The sequence below is a fragment of the Phalacrocorax carbo genome, chromosome 3 (genome assembly GCF_963921805.1).
Source record: "Phalacrocorax carbo chromosome 3, bPhaCar2.1, whole genome shotgun sequence".
Lineage (NCBI taxonomy): Eukaryota > Metazoa > Chordata > Aves > Suliformes > Phalacrocoracidae > Phalacrocorax > Phalacrocorax carbo.
Window position 1 is genome coordinate 59,008,704 of NC_087515.1, and position 24,441 is coordinate 59,033,144.

The 24,441-nt window shown below is 38.8% G+C and overlaps 1 protein-coding gene across 1 annotated transcript in view; it reads right to left on the reverse strand.

Moving 5' to 3' along the window:
* The window catches only part of SYNE1 (spectrin repeat containing nuclear envelope protein 1), a 310,687-nt gene that overhangs the window by 250,240 nt on the left and 36,006 nt on the right, over window positions 1–24,441 (reverse strand). Inside the window, exon 3 of the mRNA XM_064447054.1 lies at window positions 4,930–4,991. Within this exon, the coding sequence (XP_064303124.1) occupies window positions 4,930–4,991 (62 nt within the window). The remainder of the gene's footprint in view (window positions 1–4,929; window positions 4,992–24,441) is intronic.

Here is a 24,441-nt window from a genome sequence, read left to right on the forward strand (position 1 = left end):
GTTGCTTTACAAAGAGGCATGTTTTTCATCTTCCTTACTCATCTAATCTACTATATAAAAAATTGGCATAGGCAATAAAATGAAAAATGTTTTAGTAATTTGTGGTCTGAGTGGATCTAATTACTCCATTTTGACGTATTTGGTGTAATGTTCTGTGTTTTAAACTTAGACTTTTAAAAGATGCCTCGAAAGATACTCAGAAGCATCCCCAAATTATTTCTGTCTTTGAAAGCTGAGACTGGGAGAAGGGAGGTCCTGTTCTGGAACTTTAGAGAAATATGAATAAATAACATGTAATTAGAAAACTTCTTGTCCTGTTGCTTATGCATATCTCAGTTATCATTGGTAGAACTGCACAGATGCACAAAAATTAAATTGGACGGCCAGAAGATTGATGACATTCATTTGGTAGCTTGGGCCCCAATTCCTGCAAGTGGGTGGCAGAGAAAGGTGACAATTCCCAGTTGCTGAGTCTCATCAGATTCCTGAGTCAGAATCACAGAATGGATTCAGCTGGGGTTAGGGAGGCAGACACCAGAGGGACAGATGCAGCCTAGTGCTAACATCTGACCCAAAATGAAGCTGCATTATACTACCTGCTAGTTATTATACTTGCAGGTCTTTCCTCTGTCTTTGTCTCCTGTGGGACATGCCTTGTTGGTGAGGGCACAGCTTGCACTAGGGCTGGTTTACCTCTGCCTTTCTTTGAGTTGTCACATAATTAGCTGATGCCAAGTCCTTCATTGTCTTCTGCTTGTGGAATAATATACCTTTCAATTAGGAAACATATTTTTAAATGGTAGTATTCTATTTTAAGAGCAAGACAGAATTAAAAAATTGTACCTCCCTCCTAATGCCTTTCATAAAGTTCAGCTCACCAATACTCTAATTTCATTTACCTGTTTTGTTCATTCTTATTTACTTGTATCCATATTTTCAAACCCATTCTTAACTTTATAGTTAAAAACCCCAAAAAAATTTTTTAACCTACTTGATGGACTTAACTTAGTCATTGGATTAGTTCCTGTTTCAATTAAAGCATGACATTTAAAAAGAAAAGCATATACTAAGATTTTAAAGATTAGCAGTGAAGAATCTTTGACTCATAGCAAACCCTGGCAAACTATCACATCCTGCTTTATATTCCCAAATTATTAATTGTTCTCGGTTCTACCTAACACAATCAAATCAGTTCTGCATTTCCATTTCTTTCAAATCAGTACCCTTCACAATGTCAGAAAATGTTCTTTTTTTAATCCGTCTTTGCTCTACCCAACCAACACAGTATAAGGATGAAAACTCTTAGTAGTTTACTTTCCTTTGCCATCAGTAACCCCATCTTTCAAATTGCTACAGTGAAACTCTATCAATCTTCGCTTAGAAAACATGAATTTCTCCTGGTTTTGAGGTTTCATGCAGTTACTCACCAGCACTTTTTCAAAAACATTTAAACTCAGTCATGATGGAACATTTCTCCAGATAGCCATGGTGTTAGAGTTACAGATACTTCAGTCATGGTTTTTAGGTTTTCTCTTAGTCCCTCTTATTACTTATTTCATTACTAGTTTTACTAGGTGAGTAAAAAATGGCAACTATTAAACTTTTCTTCAAAAATGAAAGGAAAGAAACCCAAAGTTTTACAAGTGTAGCCAAGAAATAGAGAATCAATTTGAAGTGAAGTTACTGTTAATTTTGAAGCCGGTATATACTGTCTCAAATTCAGCACAGTAACTCTGGATTGCATTTTGGATTACATTGTAAACTGCAATCTGGCAACTGGCCTTCACACACACCAAATAAGGGAGCAGAAAAAGGCTACGATTTAAAAAAGTAACTCTGTAAGTTCACCTGTAATTATGTGAGTAACATATGTCCTTGTGGTGGGTTGAGCTGCTCTTTCACTTCTCCGCCTCAACAGGACAGGGGAAGAAAAGAAGACGAAGTTTGTGGGTCAAGACAGGGAGTTCTCTTACCAGTTACCATCACAGGCAAAAAAAAGGCTCTACTTCGGGAAAATTAATTTATTTCCAATTAAAATAGATTTGGATAGTGAGAAATACAGACAAAATTGAAAACACCTTCTCCCCACCTTCTGTTTTTTCCCCAGTCTCAACTTCACTCCTTCACTCCCAACTCTTTTATCCCCTAGGGGCAGAGGAGGACAGGGAATGGGGGCTGCTGTCAGTCCATAACAGCTTCTCTCTGCTGTTCCTTCCTCCTCACACTTTTCCCCTGCTCCTGTGTCGGCTCCTCTCTGGAGGCCGCTGTTCCTATCAGGAGCTTGCTCTGGCACGGTCTCTCCAGGGGCCTCAGGGGAATGTCTGCTCGGGCACCTGGAGCACCTCCTCCTCCCCTCCTGCTCTCACCTTGGTGTCTGCAGGGCTGTTTCTCACACTTTTTCACTCACTTCTCACTGCCTGTGCAGCATTTTGCCCTTTCTTAAATACGCTTTCCCAGAGGAGCTACCAGCTCGGCTGAGGGGCTCAGCCATGTCCCACAGTGGGTCCACTGGAGCCAGCTGAAATTGTGTTGGTCTTGGGGCAGCCCAGACCCTCCTCCCAGAGGCTGCCCTGCAGCCCCCCGCTGCCAGCATCTGGCACCTGCACCCAGTCTGGTCCTGCATCTCCTTCCGTCTTATTTAACCCCAGTGTAACTTCACTGGCTTTAACAGACACAGGCCCAAATGCAGAAGCATGTATTGCTGTTTCTCTGCTATCAGTGCAAGGCCAGCGGTTCATGGTGTTCCCTGCTAGGTACCATTTTGGCAGGTGCTTTACATTTTCTTGGGTTCAAAGATGAGAGCAGAATGCAGACAATGCTGCCTAAAAGTCGGTCTCCTTCCAGGATTTTTCCGTATCACATTTCAAAGGCCTCCAGACAATGGCAATGTTACAGCTTTCCAGTTTCTTTTGACATAATGAAAAATGCAACAATCTTTTACAAGAATCAAGTAGCCTAAATATCGAATTTCTGGGTTACAATTCAGAACATGAGTGCAAGGGGAGTCCTGCGCATTTCACAGACTCATCAGTATTTCCTATAGCTGTGATGAACTCAGAAAACATATTTCCACACCTTCCAAAAACATGACTAACAATGGTTTAAAATCTTAAGCTTTAAAAACTTAGAAATTTGAATGGCACGGGTCACTCCTTTGAGCCTAATCTCTATAATCTATGAACAATGCTTCTCCTGTGGCAGCATAACAGCATAAATGGGAAGCAAAGACAGCTAATCTATGCATCTGACTTAGGCAGTAAGGCAAACTTCCTGACAGCCATCAATAAAAGTATCATAGAAACAACTTTCTCGTTAAAGAATGAATTAACACAGACCAATTACTACAGGGTAGCTCAGGTAGCTAAAAGTGAGGGCTGTGGCTGGTTAATTGCTTGGTTTGAATGTATTTGAGCAGCCTTTACAATAGCAGACTTGTTAAAGAAATATACACCCAGATCACACAAGTCAAAAGGTCTACCTGAGGCATCATGGCTAAAAGGGACTAGTACAGTAAAGGTAGAGTTCACAACTCTCAATCCAGAGAAAAATATCTTAACTGAGCTACCACCATGACTTTGCCTCTTCCCAAGGATTAGTCAGTTATTACTAGGAAATTATAATTATCATTACACGCACACAGAGAAATATATATGCACATATCTAATCATCAATTATTACGAGATACTGTCCATCAATTGCCAATGATACATTACAATGAAATAAGAGTTCTTTTTCTCCTCTGAAACATGTTCATGGCCTGCTTTGCTAATACTTAGGGAAATACTGAATTTATTTCCATCTCAGTTGAAGTAAATGGAACATACGTAGAATGCTTAAGTTCTCTGATGCATGGGGACCTTTTCCAAATATTCCAAAGACAATGGGGGGACAGACCTCATTCCCAGTGAGGATCCACTGTCAAGAAGTCCTGAAGAAAGCCTTGTTCTTCCAGTTGAATTTTACAATGTCAGTGCACTTCATTTAACAGTAAATTTCTCAATGACATTCCTCAGTAATGTAAATAAATGCTGTTGCTCTACCATACAGTCTCATTAGACCAAATCACATGACATATCGCATTATATGGGCTTCCTGCTTTGCTCTGTTCATTTCTGAGGGCATTACCAGCCAATTCCTTACACAGAAGGTAAACCAGTATTCTTGCAGCTATTCCTTGCCCAATTTTCAAGTTCATGATTTAAAAGTTCATGATTTAAAAATATGAATTCCAAAGAGCACCTCTGGTGTTTAAATATTTTAATCTACTGGACTAATTGATAACTATGGTTAGAGCTGTGCTGTGTGAAAACTTTGGGAAATGCCAAATGAAATCTCACTGCTAATGGTGTTAGATAAAGTCGGTATCAGTTATAACTTAGTGCTTTTAGAATAATCTGTAAATCACTGTCTTTATTCTGCTAAAACCAAAAAAGGAGTTTTAGACTGTGGTAAGAAGAAGCAACAATAGTTTAATGATAAATCCCAAGATGCATCAGATAATTAGTTCAGCACTGTATTCACAAAGCACTATTTTAGTTTGTAATCGGTTCAGGATGCCTTTATCGAACTACACAACTGACTTAAGTTTTATTCAAATATACTCTATGTAATAATGCTAATATTATTATTTCATAGAAAGTAGTTTCAAATATTCCCTCTGGCTGAAATAGCAGCTACTATGCCACCTTCCAGTTTTGGTCAAAGGAGCTGAGCAGTTGCCTGGTGACACCACTCACAACACCACAGCTGACTGCTATCATGCTGAAATGGATCCATCCTTTATGGTGTGCAGATAATGGGGATCCCTTTTTAAGTTTATTCCATTCTGCTCAGCCAAATCTTACATATGCTGTACTCCAGGGCCTCTAGAAGCATAAATAAAAAGGTCTAATTAAAAAAAAAAAATTAAAATTCAAAGTCATGTATTACCTTAGCCAGGTGAGTATTGATCCATTTTGTGAAAGTCCGTTTCTGCACTGACTCTTGCTCATCTGAGAAAAAAAGGAAATCAGTTTGATTAGACATTGCTGAATCCTTTTAGATTTACATGATGGAAGAATAATATTCTCTATTGACAACAAATGCATTCTGCGTTTGCCAGAAATGCCACTATGTGTTCTTGAAACAGTTAATTTTGCCTGAAACTACTCATAACAAATACTTTAATATTCCTATAATAATGCTCTGACACTTGACTATTCTTCAGTTTCACAGCAAAGTTCAAGTCTTAATGAGTGAATGCACTGTAAGGCATAATTTCAAATCTGAATGCCAAGATAAATTTAACATCTAAGTCCATATTATATTTATCCAAGGTCTGAGCACCTAGAACTTCTCTGAACTTTTTAACTAGAATCCATGTCTCTCTAAGAGTCAAGCTGCTTTTATTCAGAAAATCAGCTAGAGACTTAGAAAAAAATACCCTTAGCATGTACATTTGAAAATGTTTATAATATTGAATTAAAGATTTGAAATTGCCTTATCAAGCTTATTTGCCCTCTGGGAGATCCAGACAGGGAAGAACCATTCGCTAGTTCAGGCAGGTTCTATACTGCTACTTACTACCTCCCTTAGTCCTGCCTTGAAGCACTTTCTGATTTATAGTGAATTTCACTGATTCTCAGATAGTCCCTCAGGGACAGTTGCCAGCTGCATAGACAAAAATAGCTCCTGAATTAGCTCCTCCAGTTCAGCAGCCAGGGTCATGGCTGCGGAGGGAAGAGAATCACAGCGCCATAACCAATCCACAAAGTCCTGTCCCTTGCTTGTGGGGAATTGGGTTTGACACATGGAATAATTACACAGCAGTGGCACTCAAGAGTTTATGTTGGGGATTGTTCTTTCAAAAATAAAAACCGATTTCACTGAAAAACAAAACATATTATTGCCATCATCGGGTCTGAATGAGCACCCTCATTGCCCTACAGAAAATCCAAATGAATAAAAATAGCTGTTAAATATTTACTTTTTATAAGAACATATGCATGTCCTAAAATCTACAGATGGAAAATCTAATTTTAGACACTGCTTTTGCTGCTGACTTGTGCAGCACTGAATCGTGATTTGATCTCTTTCATATCTGTAAAATTAAAAGGCAATATTATTTAATCCCCTTTAAAACTCTGGAATAGATAACTAATAAGTTTGATGTACTGCTACTAATAAGCGCCCTGATTTACACTCACATAATGCTGCTCCATAATGATGGTAGATAAAGATACAAATCGTGGCACAAAATTCATCAGCCAAAATGTTATCTTAAGTGGGACAACAATGGCTCCATGACCATATATGAGCTCTCAAAAAGTGTCTGTGCATTATGACTCAGGGATTTTATACTTTCTTTATGTATAAACAATACCCCACATATAAGAAATACCAGAGGAAAAAAAAGATAATTATCTCCAGCTAACCTATTGCTAGATGAGCACACTTCATGTCTAAGAAAACAATTTTGCATTCTTTATCTTCTTTTTCTTTGATTTCATTGGGTAGGCTGTCTTACATAACTTTAAAAACATTCATTACATTCTCAGTATCTACTTGTTGCACTGACAGACAAGTTATGAAAAATACCACTCAAAATACTGCATTATGCTTCATTCAATACTGAATATTTTTGGCAAGGGGTGTCTTTATATGTGATAATTGTTTCTGCATTCTGGAAAACAGACTTCTCACTGTGGGGTTTCTAACCATGAACAGGATATTTCCGTTGTGACATACAGTAAATGCCAGCTCTGCTTTGACAAGCAAGTATATATACAGGTAGCCCAATTAATTTCAATGGAAGTACTTGCACACTTGAACTGGGTTGTGTGTGAGTAGGTGTGGGGACAGAGATGGAGCACACACAGGATCAGCCCAGCTCCGGCTTCATTCACACCTCTGTAACTTAGAATTCCCCAGCAGCCCCGATACAACAGCAGCATGCCAAAAGAAAAGAACTGCACCTTCAGAAGCCAAACTTCCGGTCAAAGAAATGAGTGAAAATGAATCCCTAATTTGTAGTTTCAGTGCATCCTCACAATGTAAGCAGCAGCCTTCTGACAACTGGAAATCAGAGAACTAGCTCCTGGCTTCTAAGTGTTTACCAGCAGAAGACATACTTCCAGTCATATCAATAGCAGAAACAGCCTTTCAAAACAATCTGTTACAAGGCAATATATTTGAGCTATATATTCTTTCATAGCCCTATTAATAACTATTAAGGGCTTATAAAGAGCATACTAATAATAAAGTTTCCTTTTTTATAGCACTTAATTTGTATAGGTTTAAAAGGAACAGATTTTACCACTGTAAAATCTATGTCTGAACATAATACACGTAGTGGATTGATTTTACAAATTCCATTATAAATATGCTTTTTACACATTTTCCTGGAAATTTATTGAACTGATGTAAATTCTTTGCAGAGGTACTGTTTATCTATACCGACAAGACGCATGTGTCATACAGTTTCTTACACTCTCCCCACTTGCAAGGACTGTCAGCTGCTTATTTGCACCACTTACCCTGCCGGTACTGCAAGAACCCAGGAAGCAGATTTAACGACGTAACATTTCTGCCACCAGCACCTTTGTAGCGAGCCATAAGCACTGTTGCTGCTGCTGCTGCTGCTGCTGCTGCTGCTGCTGCGGCTGCTGCTACTCCTGCCTCATGTAGAGCGCAGCGTTTCTTTAGAATACAGCCAGAAGTAATTTTTCAAGAACAATCTGATTTTTTTCCTTCACTGGAAATGCAGGCGTCTTACACAAATCCCTCCGCTTGCTCTTATGGGAGAATTCGCATGAACCTAGACCTTAAAAACATCTTTATATATTCTTGCAGACATGCAACAGCCAGACAAAGCCAGCTGTATTGGAAGTAGCAGTTCTGCTGGTCTCACTGCCATCATCCTTCTCCACTGTTTTCCTGTGGAAAGATTTTATTATCCGAGCACCAGCCAATCCGCTAGCAGAAATCTCTGATGTCAAGAGCCTGAATAATTCATCCACAGACTGGGACAACCCAACTACACTGCCGATACCCAAAAGCAGCAAGATGTGTGGCTGCAAAAAGCAATGCAGTCGTCTTACCAGTGCTTTTGTAACAATATACTGCTCAGTAAGCATAAAAATGGCTGAATGGCATAGGCCTTCTCTAGGTTGTCATACATATAAAAGAAAGCAGCTTTTAAAAGCAACCACTTGGGTTCATCACTGCATACTCTCTTTAGACATGGATGTCCTTCAGCCTTGCAACTGAAACAGTGAAGTGGAAAAAATAGCAAGCAATGAATCTGAACAGACACGTAGGCCACTTAGCTTTTAATAGTATATTTGAACTGTTGTACAAGAAGGATGAAACATATGTAAGGATGCACAGAATTTTTGGAGCGCACCTAGATCAGCCTGAAACATACTCAAATTTCTGAAAATATGCAGTACTTTCTATTTCATTAAATCAGAGCACCAGAACAGACTTTGTTTTGCTTTGGTAAGATGAAGGCAGTTATGAAACTGTGGAGATTCGTATGTTGCTCACCCACAGGGGCCAATAGAGTAGTACACAATACTGAAACGAGAATAAAAGGCCAACTTTTAGTGTGCCGTTACAGTAAACGTATTGTTATAGAGGTCAAATTCAAATTTCTGTTTTTGTAAAACACGACAACTCTGACAAGATCATTCTGCATCTGAAAGAGACACTGCAAGAAAGTTTGGTTTTATTTAATCAAATGTCTTCCTTTAATTGGCTGGAAATATCTTCCTATTTTTACAAACCTTTTCTCCACTAAAGCACCACGACAGACTGCATTTTTGGGTTGATCAGGGAAAAAAGACAAATGTAATTGGATGTATTTGCTTAAAAACATTTAGAACAAATTAGTTTGAAAGATCGACGAAACCAACCTTGTATCTCCAGACAGTTATGAATATGCTGATGAAATATCCATCAGGCATACATACTATAACGGCTGTTATCATGCATATCATATATATACATCAAGAGATAGAGAGTAGTGGCATGCTTTCTAGCAGAGCTTTTCTAGAGACAGGCTTCCCGAGCAGCACAGTCCCTGCCTACCAGATGTGGCAGCAGCCCTTCCTTAGCTGCAGAACCCCACGTGCCACAGGTGCGTGGTTTGCAGCAGCAGATTGCACACTGAGCGCCTCTTGCCTCAGGTGCTTGGGGGTCAGATGGTGGGAAGGCGGCTGCAGTGCAGGGTTGCAAATACAGCATTCTGCTCCAAGGTAACACAAGGAGGAGTCTCATGTACAGAGTGAGAGCCGAGTTCACACATATCTAATAAAAACATCTTGATTGATTCTCAGTAACTTATGTGGAGATTTGTTTGGTTTCTTACTTTAGTGAAATTCAATTCAAGTTCCTCACAGCTCCTCATTATCAGCATCCTTTTTTGTCTTCTTTTGGTTTGATAGTTCTGTCCTAAAAACACCAAGGAGCTTTTTGCTTTGTTTTGTTTTTCAGGTCTTTGATGCATTTAGGAATACTGCTAAAACAACTTGGAAGGGCAGAAAAGTGTGCCAAACCACCTGAAATGCTTCAAGATGTCACTTGAGAACACCACACAGCACAGAAAGTGGTGAACAGCACCCCTCTGGGGAGGTTTGTTTGGTCAGCAGTATGGCATAAATTCTCTAAAGATTTCAATAAGATATGTTATATAGCAATTTCCATCTTCATTAAGGACATTCTTAACTTAAAGCAGCTGTAGAAAAGCTTGCAGAGTCAAAGCAGTAATATGGAGATTCTACTTCGCAATATCTCAAGCTACATAGTTTAATCAACACCTCCATAACAGATGGATTACCCCATTGAGGAGTACTGCACAGAGGCAATGCTGGCTCATTTCTTCTCCTTTAACTCTCTGGTTAATGTTTTTATGGGACAATGCCAGGACAGTTTTGCTTTAAAAAAAAAAAAAAAGCAAACAAAAAAAAACCACTAGTGGTGGCTCTAAAGCTAAGATATTGTTTGTAAGTTAACAGTAACATTATACCCTTTAGGGAAAAAAAAAAGAATGAGTGAGCTACGGGTAGTGGGAACAAAGTAAGAAAAAGGGAAAAACTTATTTCAGCAGCTACTGCAATGTAGTTGACAACAAGACTTAGCAGTACTTATACAAAGAATGGCAATATATATTTTAAATGCCTGATGCATTTAGGACTTTTCCATTTTTTATATTTTGAGGACAAAGACAGGATTTGTCAAGGTGTGGCTTTTGGATACATGCCTCTATCGAATGTGTTTCCTACTAACTTATCTGTTACCTAAATTTCCAAGCTTTGAGATCTAGGTGGACACACCAGCCGTAGCCTGCTCCACCACTGTGCACCAGTCTGCTCCCCATCAGTTTCTGCAGAAAGAAAATCCATGCACAAGGGCTAAAAGGCAACCAGTCATCCTTGGCCAAACCCCTGCTAGGGAAAATGATGGGGATCGTCTCTCTGGGGTTCACGCCGGCATATAACATTGCTCAATCTAGAGGTAACCTTAGTACAGTGGTTTGGAGGCCACAGGTTTTATACTGTTTGGAAGAGTGGAAGTAGAGGAAAAAACCCCACATACTGCTGGCATAGTTAAAGGAAACTGAAGTGTGGAGAAGCAGCCTCACAGCTGCAGAAACACCACCTGGTGTGCAGCATGCTGCTGGACAGCAATTGGCACGCTGCTGAGAACTTTCTGCTGTTACTGTTGGTCTGAAATGTATGTACAAAATATATATTCTGATTTTACATGTTTCTTATTTATCCCTTCATTTCTAAGACAGAGAAGAGTCTATGCAGCCACTAGTTAGAAAGATAAACAGGATGATTCAATTTATCACCCAAAGAAGCTTGCATTTTGAAAAATATCTGGGCATAATCAAATACAAACCAAAGCAATGTCTCTTCTTCTACAAGCACGTTCACCAATCAGTCTCTCAGGAAGCATTTGCTGCGGACTGTGCAAACAGCTTAAATTTCTGAAACCTGGAAGCTCAAAAGTTTAGCCAGCACCAGAGAGTGTGTGCTTTAGCTCCTCTGCTGGCTCCGTCTCACAGCAGCGCTCAGACTGTCACTGAATATGTTTATACTGTGGGACTTGGGACACTTCCAGTCCTTATATCTAAGGTCATGGCCTGTTGTGCCCATGTTCTCATATGCACATGTCAAATGTTCCTGCTCCATCCACACACACACTATTCCCCACTTTCCTGTGCTCTGGTTTTCACAGGAAGGAACAGCACGAACAGAGCACAGTGCACTGATATAATCTTGATCCTTAGAAGCCAGGACAGTCCGGACATAACTGTACTGCCCATAACTGCTCTTAACTTTGGTCAGAAGGGCTTACCTCGGCCTTTGGAGAAACAAATGAGAACAGCATGATTTCTGCAATGGATTGGAAGATACACCCAAAATGTAATTTTTACAACTTTGTGCATCTTTCCTGTGCCCAGTTCTTGCAGCACACTTGCTCCTATTTTGTGTTTTGAGTGACAAAAAAAAATTAAACTAAATTGTTCTGTTCCCTATTTTGCCTGGATGTGCTGCATTTTGTTCTTCGCCACATGTAGAAGCAGAATGTATTCAGAACTAATCAATGTATTCACATTCTATGTTTACCACATCTCTGCCTGTGACACTGCACTACTGTTATTATCTTCACTAACTGTTGTCTTAATCTCCATGTGGCTGTAAATGTATTAGTCACTTTCATGGTATCTGCACTTGACTGAATACAGTCAGAAATGAACACCTATTAGAAAACTACTATGAGCTCATTTAATTCATTTTTAAAAGCAGCATCTTGAAGAAGATATTAATCTACAATCAGGATACTCAATATTTGAGATGATTGTGTGCAATGGCTTCAGTGCCTTCTGAAAGATTCAGGATTCACTGGTCCACAGGTGTCTGTTTATTCACCAGTCTGGCATGGGTGACAGTGAACTTAGTGTTCACACACACACACCCCTTTTTCTGGACCCAAGGTAAAAACAGCCTGATACCACTGAGCAGAGTTAACTTGGCATTTGTTCTTTTAGTTACTTATTTTCCTTAACTGTATACTTAAAGAGATGGTTTGGATGGTGACAAATCAGGTAGCAATCTAGAAAATCCAGTGAAGTTCATTAATAACTATTCTACATTGCAATCAAATTTCAATCCATTCATGCTAATAAATAGGCACACCAGTTTAAAAACGATTTTTTCATAAAGCCTTAAAGACTTAAAGACATCAATGAAAAATCATTCTCTTGCTTATAAACTCTGTATCTACTACAGTAGCATCTTCAATTACCATTAAAAAACCCAAACTAAACAAATATTTGTAGTTTTTTCAGTTCATTGCCATTCTGTAGCTGTCATCCTGTTACCATTTACACATTTTGCAGCAGTTCTTTCCACTGACAAGAAAGCTTGTGTATAATAACCTTTGTGTGGTGTTGGTCCACTCCCCTAGATGTTTTTATGAAGTCAGATTGAACAAAATATGACATACTGAAAGGAAATTTAATTTTTAACAGAAGTCTTAAAGATAAGCAGCACTCCCATCAAAACATTTAAAGAAGTTCTATAAAAATGTTGAAGTCTATCCAGATCAGTACCAATATGTCTACAAGTATCTTGGTTAGTTAGTGCTTTAAGTAGTCACTCTACAGCCAAGAAGGGTACCTAGCAGGCAGTTATACAAAAATACCTATGAGATGAGATTGAAGGTAGCATATGTTTGAAAACCGACAGCATAGGCTCCAGTTCCACCTTTTACTCACTGTATGGCACTAACATGAGCTCCTAGAACAATGGAAAGTTTTGTTTTCCTGAAGCCAACCATGTCAGGTAGGCAAATTACTGTAACTGTTAATATTATATGACATTAATAGGACTGTTCACAACATTAAGTACTACAACCTGGAGAGACTTTGTGCAAAAATGTCTGAATTTGAATCTGAATGTTTAATGTTCCTATTTAATAAGGCACAGAAACTTAAATGCACTGCAACAAATGCACCACACCAAATGCACCGCATGGAGCAAATTTCTGCTACCAATACTAAGATTACTATTTTTCTATGCCTACAGTGAGTTCAATAGCCTAAAAGCAGTGGAGAAAATTTGACTCAGATATGGAAGAGCTCAGAATCTACTGAAATATATAAAAACTAATAGAGACATACTAGGCACATGCTGTCCAAAAGATTAAATCAGGATGTAGGGGTGCAGCATCTGTAACTTATACATAAATCTGCCCAGAAAACCAAAATATACATAGTGATTCTTGTCTTACAGGATGGACATTCTACAATCATATCTCAGTACTCTTTATGCCTAAGCTCAGTGAAATGACAATGGTTTACTGAAGGTTTACAAAAATGTAGAATCCTCTATTTATTCCGAGGAAAATCTGAGCAGTTTTACTCTTGAGATAATTTTTACTACAGTTACACATATTGTAGACATGAAGCTCTACGGAAGTCTACCTAAGGGAAAGAATACAACTACTGTTTTTGAATGCTTGGAGGCATGATAATTTTAAATAAGTTTAGAATTAAATTATGAATTCTGTACTCACATATTCAGTATTAGAAGTAAATGAAAGGGAAAAGCACTTAAAGGGTGGCTACAAAGAGGACAGACACTCTGTCTTCACAAGAATCCACATGGAGAAGCCAAGAGGCAACAGGTAAATGTTGTACCAGGAGAGGTTTCATCCTGATATAAGAAATATTTTTTTTTACAGTGAGAACAATTGTTCACTGGAACAACTTCCTCATGGATGTGGTAGAGTCCCTATCACTGGAGGTCTTCAAGATGTCATTGGACAGGATTCTGGATAATCTCATCTAGGCTCCCTTTCCCAGGAAGGTTAGGCCAGACGATCTTTCGAGGACCCTTCTAGCCTGGCCTGTTATTTAGCTCTACGATTTTATGAAAAATTGTTTTGTATTATTAGTAAGAAACTTGCTATATTACTTAAAACATTTATAAGAATTTTTCACTGTATTTATAAAATTATACACATACTCAAATATCTTCCAACTCAGGTTCAAACCAGGACCTTACAAATAAAAATACATATGAGCACTTCTAAGAACTCGTTCTGGGGAAAGTGCTAGTTCCTATTCTTCATTGTTCCTTGAATAATTAAAAAAAAAAAAAAAAAAAAGAAATCTAGCATATCCCTCTGAAACAAATTAATACTTAAAACGTTCCAGAAACAGGATGATGGCTGGTATCCCTGGGGGTGCCGAAGAGACGTTAGGAGTGAAGAACTGCATGCAAGCTGTACGTGCACATATCTTTCCAACAGAGGACTTGTACAAATATAACATGGCCTTAGACCACGTGATTATTCCTCTCAGAGCCACAACCATCTGCTGTTTCTGAATGCCAGCCTTCACAAAAGACTTGAATATACTTTGGCATATTCATAATGGTTTCATACCTTCACCTGATTTCCTTTGCTCTCCTCAGTGTCTCCAAACACACAATCCCTCACTTAAAAAAATGTACCACTGGTATTTTAAATGTGTTACTTCTCTACCAAGTAATACATGACAAATTCTGCCACTTTTACATGAGCAGTACCTGACTCAGAGAGTTGACCCACTATCTACCAGTGAAACTACTCAAAAAGCAAGTTACTGCGCAGGTATAGATGTCAAAAACAGGGCTACTTTGATGAAGAATCTTCCTTAAAGGCTGATATAAGTAGGAAAAAAGGTCAGAGTTCCTCAAACACTAAGTCTAAGTCCTTAATATTTTCAGCCATGATTTTGGCAGGAAAATTATTAAAGTGTTTATAAAGTTTACGAATGGCACATATTTGGGAAACACCATTACAATGGAATCAGAATATCTTAAAAATAAAAGAAAGTGAGCTCACTGAAGACTGAAAACAGATTACTATTAATAAACAGCTCAAAATGCAAGGCTACATACTCAGGGAGCAACAAGAATTTGTGCTGTGAGGTGGGAAGTCAGTATATAGAAACCAAACTAGAAGAAGGCACACTTTTGAAGTTTTGCTAGAGGAATGATCTAAGGCACTAGTGTGAAAATAGGCAAATGGAATCTTATGATACTATCAGGTAACATATAATCAGCTGAAGTGGAGAATGAAAAATATTGTGCCAGATACAATAAGCACATACATGGGATATTATATAGGAAATATATATACACACACATATACAGGAAAATACAAACTTCCAAATGAGGTGAAATTATCTGTGCAAAAGTGATACTCAAAGTACAGAGAAGTGTACATAATGTCACTCTTCATTTGTGGCTGAATCTGTCCCCCTGTACTGAGTAGCATCTGGCACAGGTACATCTATGCTTTTTTAATGACAGGAGTCCTTTAAAGTAGGATTTTAGGCCCTTATCACACAGTGTTCCAGTTTACCCCAAAATCAGTTGAACAGAAGAAAAGCACGATAATAAAAAACAACAAAAACAAAAAAGCAAAAGAATTATAGAAATGCAAAGTTAGCATTGTTACTATTGAGGATTAACAACATTCTGTGCTAAAAATATACCCATATTACAATGTAATGTGAAACATGTAAATCTTGCTGGTGAAAATTATATTTGAAAACCAGAGGCTGAAAAAGGTAGGCCCACCAGTGTATAATATCTTCTGCAGATTTTTATACTACTAACTGTAAATTAAGTATTACTTGAATCCATCTGTGGGAATCATATACCACAGACTGTTATTTTTTCATACATACTTAAAGCCAAATTCAGTAGATGTGAACTGGTAAAATATAGGGGTTTTTGCTGTTGGCAGAACTTTACTACACTACCCCAAGAGGAAAAATTATACTTCTGTACCTTAGTGTGGAATATAAACTGTGAAATCTTACATATTTGTATAGGATTTGATATGAATAAACAATGAAAGACAAATAAACCACACCCGGAACTGTGAAGTGCTCAGTCCCTAACTGCAAATTTTCTTCTCAATTGTAGAAACTTAGGGTATCAGTTTCACTAGGAAGTACATCTTAGACAAAAGCAAGATTCCAGTTAACCTTGCAGAATCACAGAACAGTTGAGGTTGGAAGGGACTTCTGGGGGTCACCTGGGTCGACCTCCCTTCCCAAGCAGGGCCACCTACAGCCAGTTGCCCAGGACCATGTCCAGATGGCTTTTGAATACCTCCAAGAATGAAGACTATACAATCTTTCTGGGCAACTTGTCCCTGTACTCAATCACCCTCACAGTGAAAAAGTGTTTTTCTGGTGTTCAGAGGGAACCTCCTGTGTTTCAGCTTGTGCCCATTGCCTCTGGTCCTGCCACTGGGCACCACTGAGAAGAGCCTGGCTCTGTCATCTTTATCCCATCCCTTCAGGTATTTATACACTTTGATAAAACCCCCCTGAGCCTTCTCTTCTCCAGGCTGAACAGTTCCAGCTCTCTCAGCCTCTCTTCATAGGAGAGGTGCTCCAGGCCCTTCATCACCCTTGTGGCCCTTTGTTGGTCTCTCCCCAGTATGTCCGTGCCTCTTGCACTGAGGAGTCCAGAGCTGGGCACAGTGCTCCAAGTGTGGCTTTGCCAGCACCAAATAGAGGAAGGATCACCTCCATCAACATTCTGGCAATGCTTTGTGTAATGCAGCCAAGGATACCATCAGTCTTCTTTGCATCAAGGGCATTTTGCTGGTTCATGTTGCTATTTAATTTATTTATTTATTTATTTATTGATTATTTAATTTATTTCCAAGGCATCTATAAACCTGACGAAATGGGGACTAGATATTAGTTTCTTGCAAGGATTCTACAGGGATTTCACAATCAATTCCTTTATTCTATTGGGATTTTTTAGTACTCTGTTCATAAATTCAGAGTATTGACCAATAAACATTTCTATTTGTTTACAGTAACAAACCTGGTAATAGTCCTAATACTAATAAAAAGACTGGAACAAAACAACAGAACAGCTCAAATTCAATAAGAAACAAACACAGACATGGTAATAAGGTTAAAGTAATACTAACTTTTTGGCACCAAATAAATAACCTGCTATGTTGTATGATTTAAAATAGTGCACAACATTAAAAGAAAGGCACCTGCCCAACAAACACCAGGCAGCAATGTGAGATACTAACTATCCAAAAGTGAAGGATATTCAAGGAAATCAAATTAGACAATGTCCTGAATGCCAACTGGGATTTCCCTGTAGTGACCGTTACTTTTGTGATCTTCATTCTCATAGTCTCTGTGCTCCCAGTGTTACATGAAACATGAACATCTTGAAAAAGTGCACTGTTCTGACCATTCACCATCATTATTTTCATGAAAACTGCACAGATCAACTATTTTGAACTTCAGCCACTGTCATGCTCAAGTTAAACATTCATATATCCCACTGAAAACATGTAATTGCCTAAACATTCAAGCGGCCCTCAAACTGTTAAGAATCATAGCCTGGTTTTCAGTTCAGTCATCCAAGTGTAAAAGAGGCCTTAAAAACTTCAAATGGTGAGCTACAAAGTGCAATTCTATTAGGATTTGTTTCAGTGAAAACTTGATTCCTATAGACAATTCTATTATGGTAACTAAGGGCCATCAAGTTCTGGAAGGCCTGTACAATTGCTCAACTATGGCAAGAATAAAGGAGCTAGTAAAGAAACTGTCTGATAAAGAGCTACAAACAAAGAAATATAAACAAGCTTATGATTTACTGCAAGCAATGCTTTAGCAAGCCAATGGAAATAAAATTAATTTTTGTGTATCCATCTACAAGCTATTTGTAATGCAAAGAATCTTAATTTTAGATTGGCTGCTGCTTCACTTTTTCCTCTCAATGCATGAATATATAAATAGGAATCTCAAAGTTATACATTTGGCAGGAAGCATAGCTCTGGCTATCCGTGTGAAATCTATCCTTATTTGTCTAAATTACAAGCCTTTTCAAATCTCACATACCCTTGAATTTTAGCACTTAGACCCTCTGACACCTCACCTTCATCCCCCTGATGAAGCATCAAGCAGACTGTACATATACTATTCCCACAAAGAGTGGCCGAACATGTTTCAGCTCAGGGAATACAGGGTAAAAATCAATCTTTACTACCCATAAGTGCTTCAGCTTCAAGTAATTCCAGAAAGAGACTTCTGTATGCTCAACGCCTATCCTCACTTCCCCTCCCATCCCCATGATGGCAGTTAGATTTAGCTCTCTGTTTCAGTCACAGAAGAGACAAAGGGGAGGAATCTGAGGAGGAAAGAAGAAAAGCGTGAATTATCTAGAAAGCATGTACCCAGAAGGTGAGACAAAACTCTGACTGGCAGCTGGAAAAGTGAAAGAAACAGGCAGATCTGCTCTCGCTATGGAACATCTGTCCTGGAACAGGTGATATTAACATTACCAAGGCAACTCACAGAAGTCACATATGCTAGATGTAACTGTGTCTGTACAAACCTTATATTCTCCCCTTCTACACATCTGTTAAGATCAGTCTTCAGCTACAAAACCACAAAAATTTTATCCAAACGCTCCCTCCCATTTTCAGTGCACAAATGGAAAAAGCTCAATCAATAAACTGGCGGGGGGGGTGGGGGGGATAGTGTTATTGTTTACAGTTTGGCACTCTCCATTAGACCTAATGATTAGGCATGTGACTGCAATTCTTTTACTCTTTCTGTAACATCACTTGTCTGTGATGTGAAAATCCTCTGAAAAATAGCATGAGAGGTTTTTTTAATTAAGTTTATTAAAAAAAAAAAAACAAACACCAAAACATCCCTAAAGCCCAACTCTTGAAGAGAAAAATGTAAAAGCAAACTGGTTACTAATGTTCATGAAAACAATTCAATCAGCTGAAAATAAATCTTAGGAATGATGGACTTGATCATAATAAAAATCAGAGTCTGTTCTCTAACTATCCTTCCGCCCCCAAATCCTAAGATGTATACTGATAACAACTACCTATCTTCATCCATGAGTTTCACTCAATTGTATATTATGCCAGTTTATTCAATGGAACTGCACTGATGTGAACAGAATGACTCTGGCATAAAACTGGACATTATTCAAATTAAAATGTACCTGTCTAGGCATTGATTAGCATTTTTAAATGTGATTTGGCATGCTCCTGTAAAACACCACAGTAAACAATTTGAAATAAAAAGTAGATCGAAACAGTACTGTCACTACTGCGTTTGCCTTAAACAGTCCTTTCTGTAGCAGCAAATCACAGACCTCACTGTGTGGGTAACAGCATACTTGTAGCAACTATGTCCCTTAAAAGGACAAGAAGCAAAACTCAGCCATCATGTTAGAACGATGAAATTCCTGGTGTTCTTGTAGGGCGGCAGCAGCAGTAGCGCCTGTGCCCAGGGAGAGGGAAAGCATCCTCCCTCCCACCTCTGCCCCCGCCAGCTCAGCAGAAATTGAGCTTAACGGGTTCAGTGGGAGGGTTGTTGCAGCAAAGCCTGGTGCTTCTGGGTAATGCTGCTGTGATGGGAAAGGCAGCAGTAGCCTGCAAACAAATAATACTCCTCATCCCTAGTAACCAGGGACAAGCAAGGCTTCACTTCAAGCATTTACAATACATGGGGACCACCCTTTAGACAGAAGTGAGATGCTAACTTTCCATCGTGACAATTATTTTTTAAGAGGCATACTAAATTACTACCTCTCTTATATCTGATCCATTTTTAAATTATTTTTGGTAGCAATAAATTATTTTCTTAAATCATGAATGATCTTAGTCATCTTTCATGCTCTAATCCTGCATGATGCGAACTAATGAGAATTTTGCCAGTGAAGGAAACAAGCATTTGTCATTGAGATTATACCTCAGATTGACAACTATTTCTCATGTGAAAAAAAAAAGTACACTTCTTTCATATTATTGTTTTATTGAATAATCATTGGTAAAGAGGAAACATTTCCCTGTCACACAAAAAGTTTTGCTATTACTGGGCCCTGTTGAATCAAGTCCTGCACTTACTACCTCCCAGCATCAATTTTTCCTAGAAATAATATTTTTGCAAGAAGCCTGAAAATAGGAAGATATACTTGGTTCATCAAGTTCACAACTGCTCACAGGAAGAAATCCCTTCTGTTCTTCTGTGGGAGCCCTGTTCTTATTAAACTGACTGCACCTTGATGTTGACAGAGGTGTTCTGTATAAAAATAAGCAGAAAAAATTATTTCCTCATAGGACGTTTCAAATGTATTGGATATCCAAAAATACATTAAAGTGGTATGAAAAAGAAGAGATGATAAGCATATTCAGAGCAGGTTGTTCAATAAACAAAACAGAACAAAAAGACCCAACAACCATGGCAATGAAAAGAAACATCCCACAAAATGTGTAAAGCCGACATCTCAGATTTCCCCAGGAACCATGCTGTGACTAAGCACTGTCCACATTTAATATATTGCCTGTCAAACCCAAACCCAGCAGTTCTTATTTATATTTTTAATCAGAAAAAATCTTCAAGGTTTCATCACAGCTTTTATATAAGTGAATGATTGTGGTCCATCTGCAGGGCTATCTGAAATACACTGAAGGAAAACCCTGCTCTACTGAAGCAACAGGATGTCTTGCTAATGATGGTAATAGTGCCAGAACTTAATCCAGGGTTTTTATTAAAAATTCTAAAACTAAGGCACTAGCACACAGATAACAACGTGCAACCTGAATACTTTACCACAAAAGGGGGACCTTATGCATATGGAGTCCACATCTTGCATCACTTGTCCTGTAAGGAGAAGCTAAGGAACAGGGTCTGTTCAGCCTGGGGCAGACATGGCTTCAGGGGGACCTAGCTGCAGTCCTCCAGCACCTATGGGGAGGACAGTAAGAAGATGGAACTGGGTTCTTCAGTGGTATGGTAGGAGGATGAGAAACAAAGGGCAGAAGATGAAACAAGATATGTAGTTTCAAGAAAGGAAACACTTTCTCGCTCAGAGAACTGTCAGGAGGTGGCTCAGGTCACCCAGAGAGGCTGTGCAGTCTCTATCCATGGAGATAAAGCCCTGAGCAACCTGGTCTGACCCAGCTGTGAGCTGGCAGTTCGACTACAGGACTCCTTCCAGCCTGAATTTTCCTCCCATCATATGGCCCATATCCTCCTGACAAAGAGAAATCAAAATCACACTTTGCAAGTAACTAATAGGAGCAAAGACCAGTGAAGTTCATTCAGCAGACCAGCTACTGCACAGCTCTCAGACAGCTGCACAGTAAGTGGAAAAACACTTACAGACATGCAGCTTTACAGGGTCTCCTTCATCCCACACTCTCATACACGTGCACAGCAAAGCAGGTATGAGATTGTTCGCTCATCCATATGGAAAAGGAGAGTAGTCACAACTACAAACATTGAAAAAGTTTTGTTGAAACTGCTATTTCCCTGATTCTTCGAAGTCTGAAATTTCTCAGGTCCATCTACTTTTCACCTAACATAAGGTTCCAAAATAATCCCAATCAATACTTCCCACTGCCAGGAATACCGGTGCTCCATCTCCAGTCCTGGAACAGATAAACCTGACAGGTACATTTCAGAGCCCTTGACATTCCACTGCTAGTAGTTAAGAAAGTGACAACCACATCAGTCTCAAGGAGCACCTGTACAGTGCATGCATTTTGGTTTGCCACAAATTGCTAGGAAAAAAAAAATCTTTTTCTTGGTCCAATTCATACTCAAGCAGAAAAATAAAATAAGAATAAATTTTCAATAACAAAACAACAAAAAAAAACCCCTTTCCTTCAGCTCATTCAAACCTTACACCAGAAAATGAGCTTCAGGAGAAGCTCTAAAAGCTAAATATGCATGTATATGTGCATTTTATAAGGCACTCTATGAAACTATCTGCAACTAAGTGAGGTAAACAAAAAAGCCTACAATGCCATAAACATAACGATTTATTGAAATGTATCCTATTTTGTTGAACAGTTACATTGATCATTATACTGCTCTGGCTGCATTTATTCCAGCCTTTGGTCTGCCCTGGTGCAACTTCTCTGTAGAATGGTAACGCAGAGTAGCATGGAATTTATTGCACATTTCTTTACAGAAATAAAACCCCTAACAGACATTCCAGACTCTAAATCCATTTTGTTCTGCTGGAGCAGTATGAAAGCAGGTTCCCTTAAACCAAGGATCTGATCCAAAGATGAAGCCAAATCAATGCTGGCATAGTTTGTGTTTACTGATTTGTCAAGCACCTTTATAATATGCCTGCTGTGCAAGTATATGCTGATGCCTCTCAATAGCAATGACTAGGCAGCTGATTACAGGTTCAGAAGACTTTAGCTATCAGTATAGTAACACCCATACATGTTCCACTGGGCACAATATACTCTTTGTATGCATAAGCACAGAGACAGTAACCTCATGAACTAAGAGGGAATATGGTAAGTAGAATATCCACATGCTGCAGGATTTCCATGTATCTGTGAGACCAGAAAAGAGTGGAGTACATGAACATTCATTGTAGAGGCAAAATTTCTTCACAAATTTCCTGTGGGACCTCTGAGTGTGAGCTGAATTACAAAGTCAAACTTTTTCACTTGGACTTAAATTGCTATCTTTCACAGGAAAAGTGTTAGAGAAACTCAATGGCTATGGTTAGTCTAGTGGACCTAGTGGTCCTTAACTACACCAGACGTAAGCACATACCCCAACTCATAAAAGGATGATGACTTGGCCGCATTAACTCCCTACTGTCCCAAGCTTGGCTTCATCAGGAAAGGGCAAGGATCAGAGAGGACATAGGACACCACCCAGTTGACGTCTCTTCCGGGTGATCACGCCCTCAGGAATCTGAGACACGTGTTCAACTTAGTTACAAACATTACTGAAGACACCAAGTTTCTTGCCCTCTTTACAAGCTTTACTTACGCTCAGTAGAGTCAACAGAAAGTCTTTATTACTGTGTAATATCATACTTCATCACACCCACTTAAGATGAAAAATACTGTTGCCAAATAACAAAGCAATGTTTGTGAGAAATATAGATCTTCTAAGAAATAGCCAGAAATGCTCAATAAAGTCAAAACAAAAATGGGGATAGATCCAACGATATTAACTTCTATATGTACGCCATAACGAACTTCATCACTTAACTGCATTTACTTTTAAATGAGAGGATTAGAAATAGTAGCCTACCGTTAGCAGCGTAACATCTTCCCTAGAATTTGTACATATTACAGAAATACAGGTTAAAAACACCTAAGTAAAACTTTGTTAAACCAGTTCTTGAGAAAGCAATATCTGGTTTTGGTTTGTTGGGTTTTTTTCACTGTATCTAGGATGTGTTTCTTCCTTTTGTTTTGTTTTTAGTTGCCACAGTATGGAAAAAAAAAAAGTAAATATAACATATATATTGTGTTTGTTTTGTACAACTATTGTTTTGTTCATTATATTTAGCATATACCTCTCCCTTTTCTGTGTCACTGTTTCATGACATACCTAAGGCCACCTTCTAGAAACCTAAAAAGTTCTTGGCCTGATTGTGATTTCACACTGAGCCATTCCACTGACATTACAGTTGCACAAAAGTAAATGAGAGCAAGAGGAAAACCTCAGCGAGCTGGGCTTGTGTAGGTTGCAGTCTACATTCAGTAGTGAAGTCAGACTAAATGAAAGGAAAAACAGGCCATAGAGATTTAAACTTTACCTTTTTTTTTCAGTCTCTTTCCTTTTGACACTCCCTATGATGCTTCTATTGTATTGCCAAAATAGGAAACCAAAATTATTGTGAGAACCCACACAGACTCGAAGTATCTGAATTTCATAATTAGTAAACAAGATCCCTGAGGCCCTTCAGGACTCATAAGAGCACTTGTCAGTTTTGTCTAAAGATAACTGAATACTGAAAGGCAAAACATGAGAACTGTGCTGTAGATCTGAATATCACAATCATGACGACGAACTCAGTGAAAGGTAACTGCAGTTCGCCAAAAACTACCACCCCCAAACATTTGCTTATTTATAGTTTTAAATTAACTTTTAAAAACAGACTAAGATCTGTGTTATGATGCAAAGTATCTAACAGTAAAGTTATGTATAGTAAAGCTGCCTCCCCGCTCTGAAGGATGGACCCTGTAAGAAGTTGTAGCAGCAACTGCGGCTTCCGAAGAGTCACATCCCTTCTGTTCCCACAGCAGTGGCACTACTCTGACTCCACAGGGGAAGCAGCAGCTCCAGCTTGTCTTTTCAGGACTTTGGCACAGGCAAAGTAGGCAGCACAGTGATGACCTTACTCCTGTCCAGCAACATGCTGCCTTTATTTTACATATGCCAAGTGCACTCCTGTTAAATGTATGACTTTCTCAAGAGATGTTAAAGCAGCACCATGCCCACTGCTCGTGCAGAAGGACGCAATGGCGACAGGAAGGATAGTACACGAGCTGAATTTCATTTCCTGTTTAGAAATACGGTTCCATGGCCATATGCTGTAACTGAGATGCAACTGTGCTGCT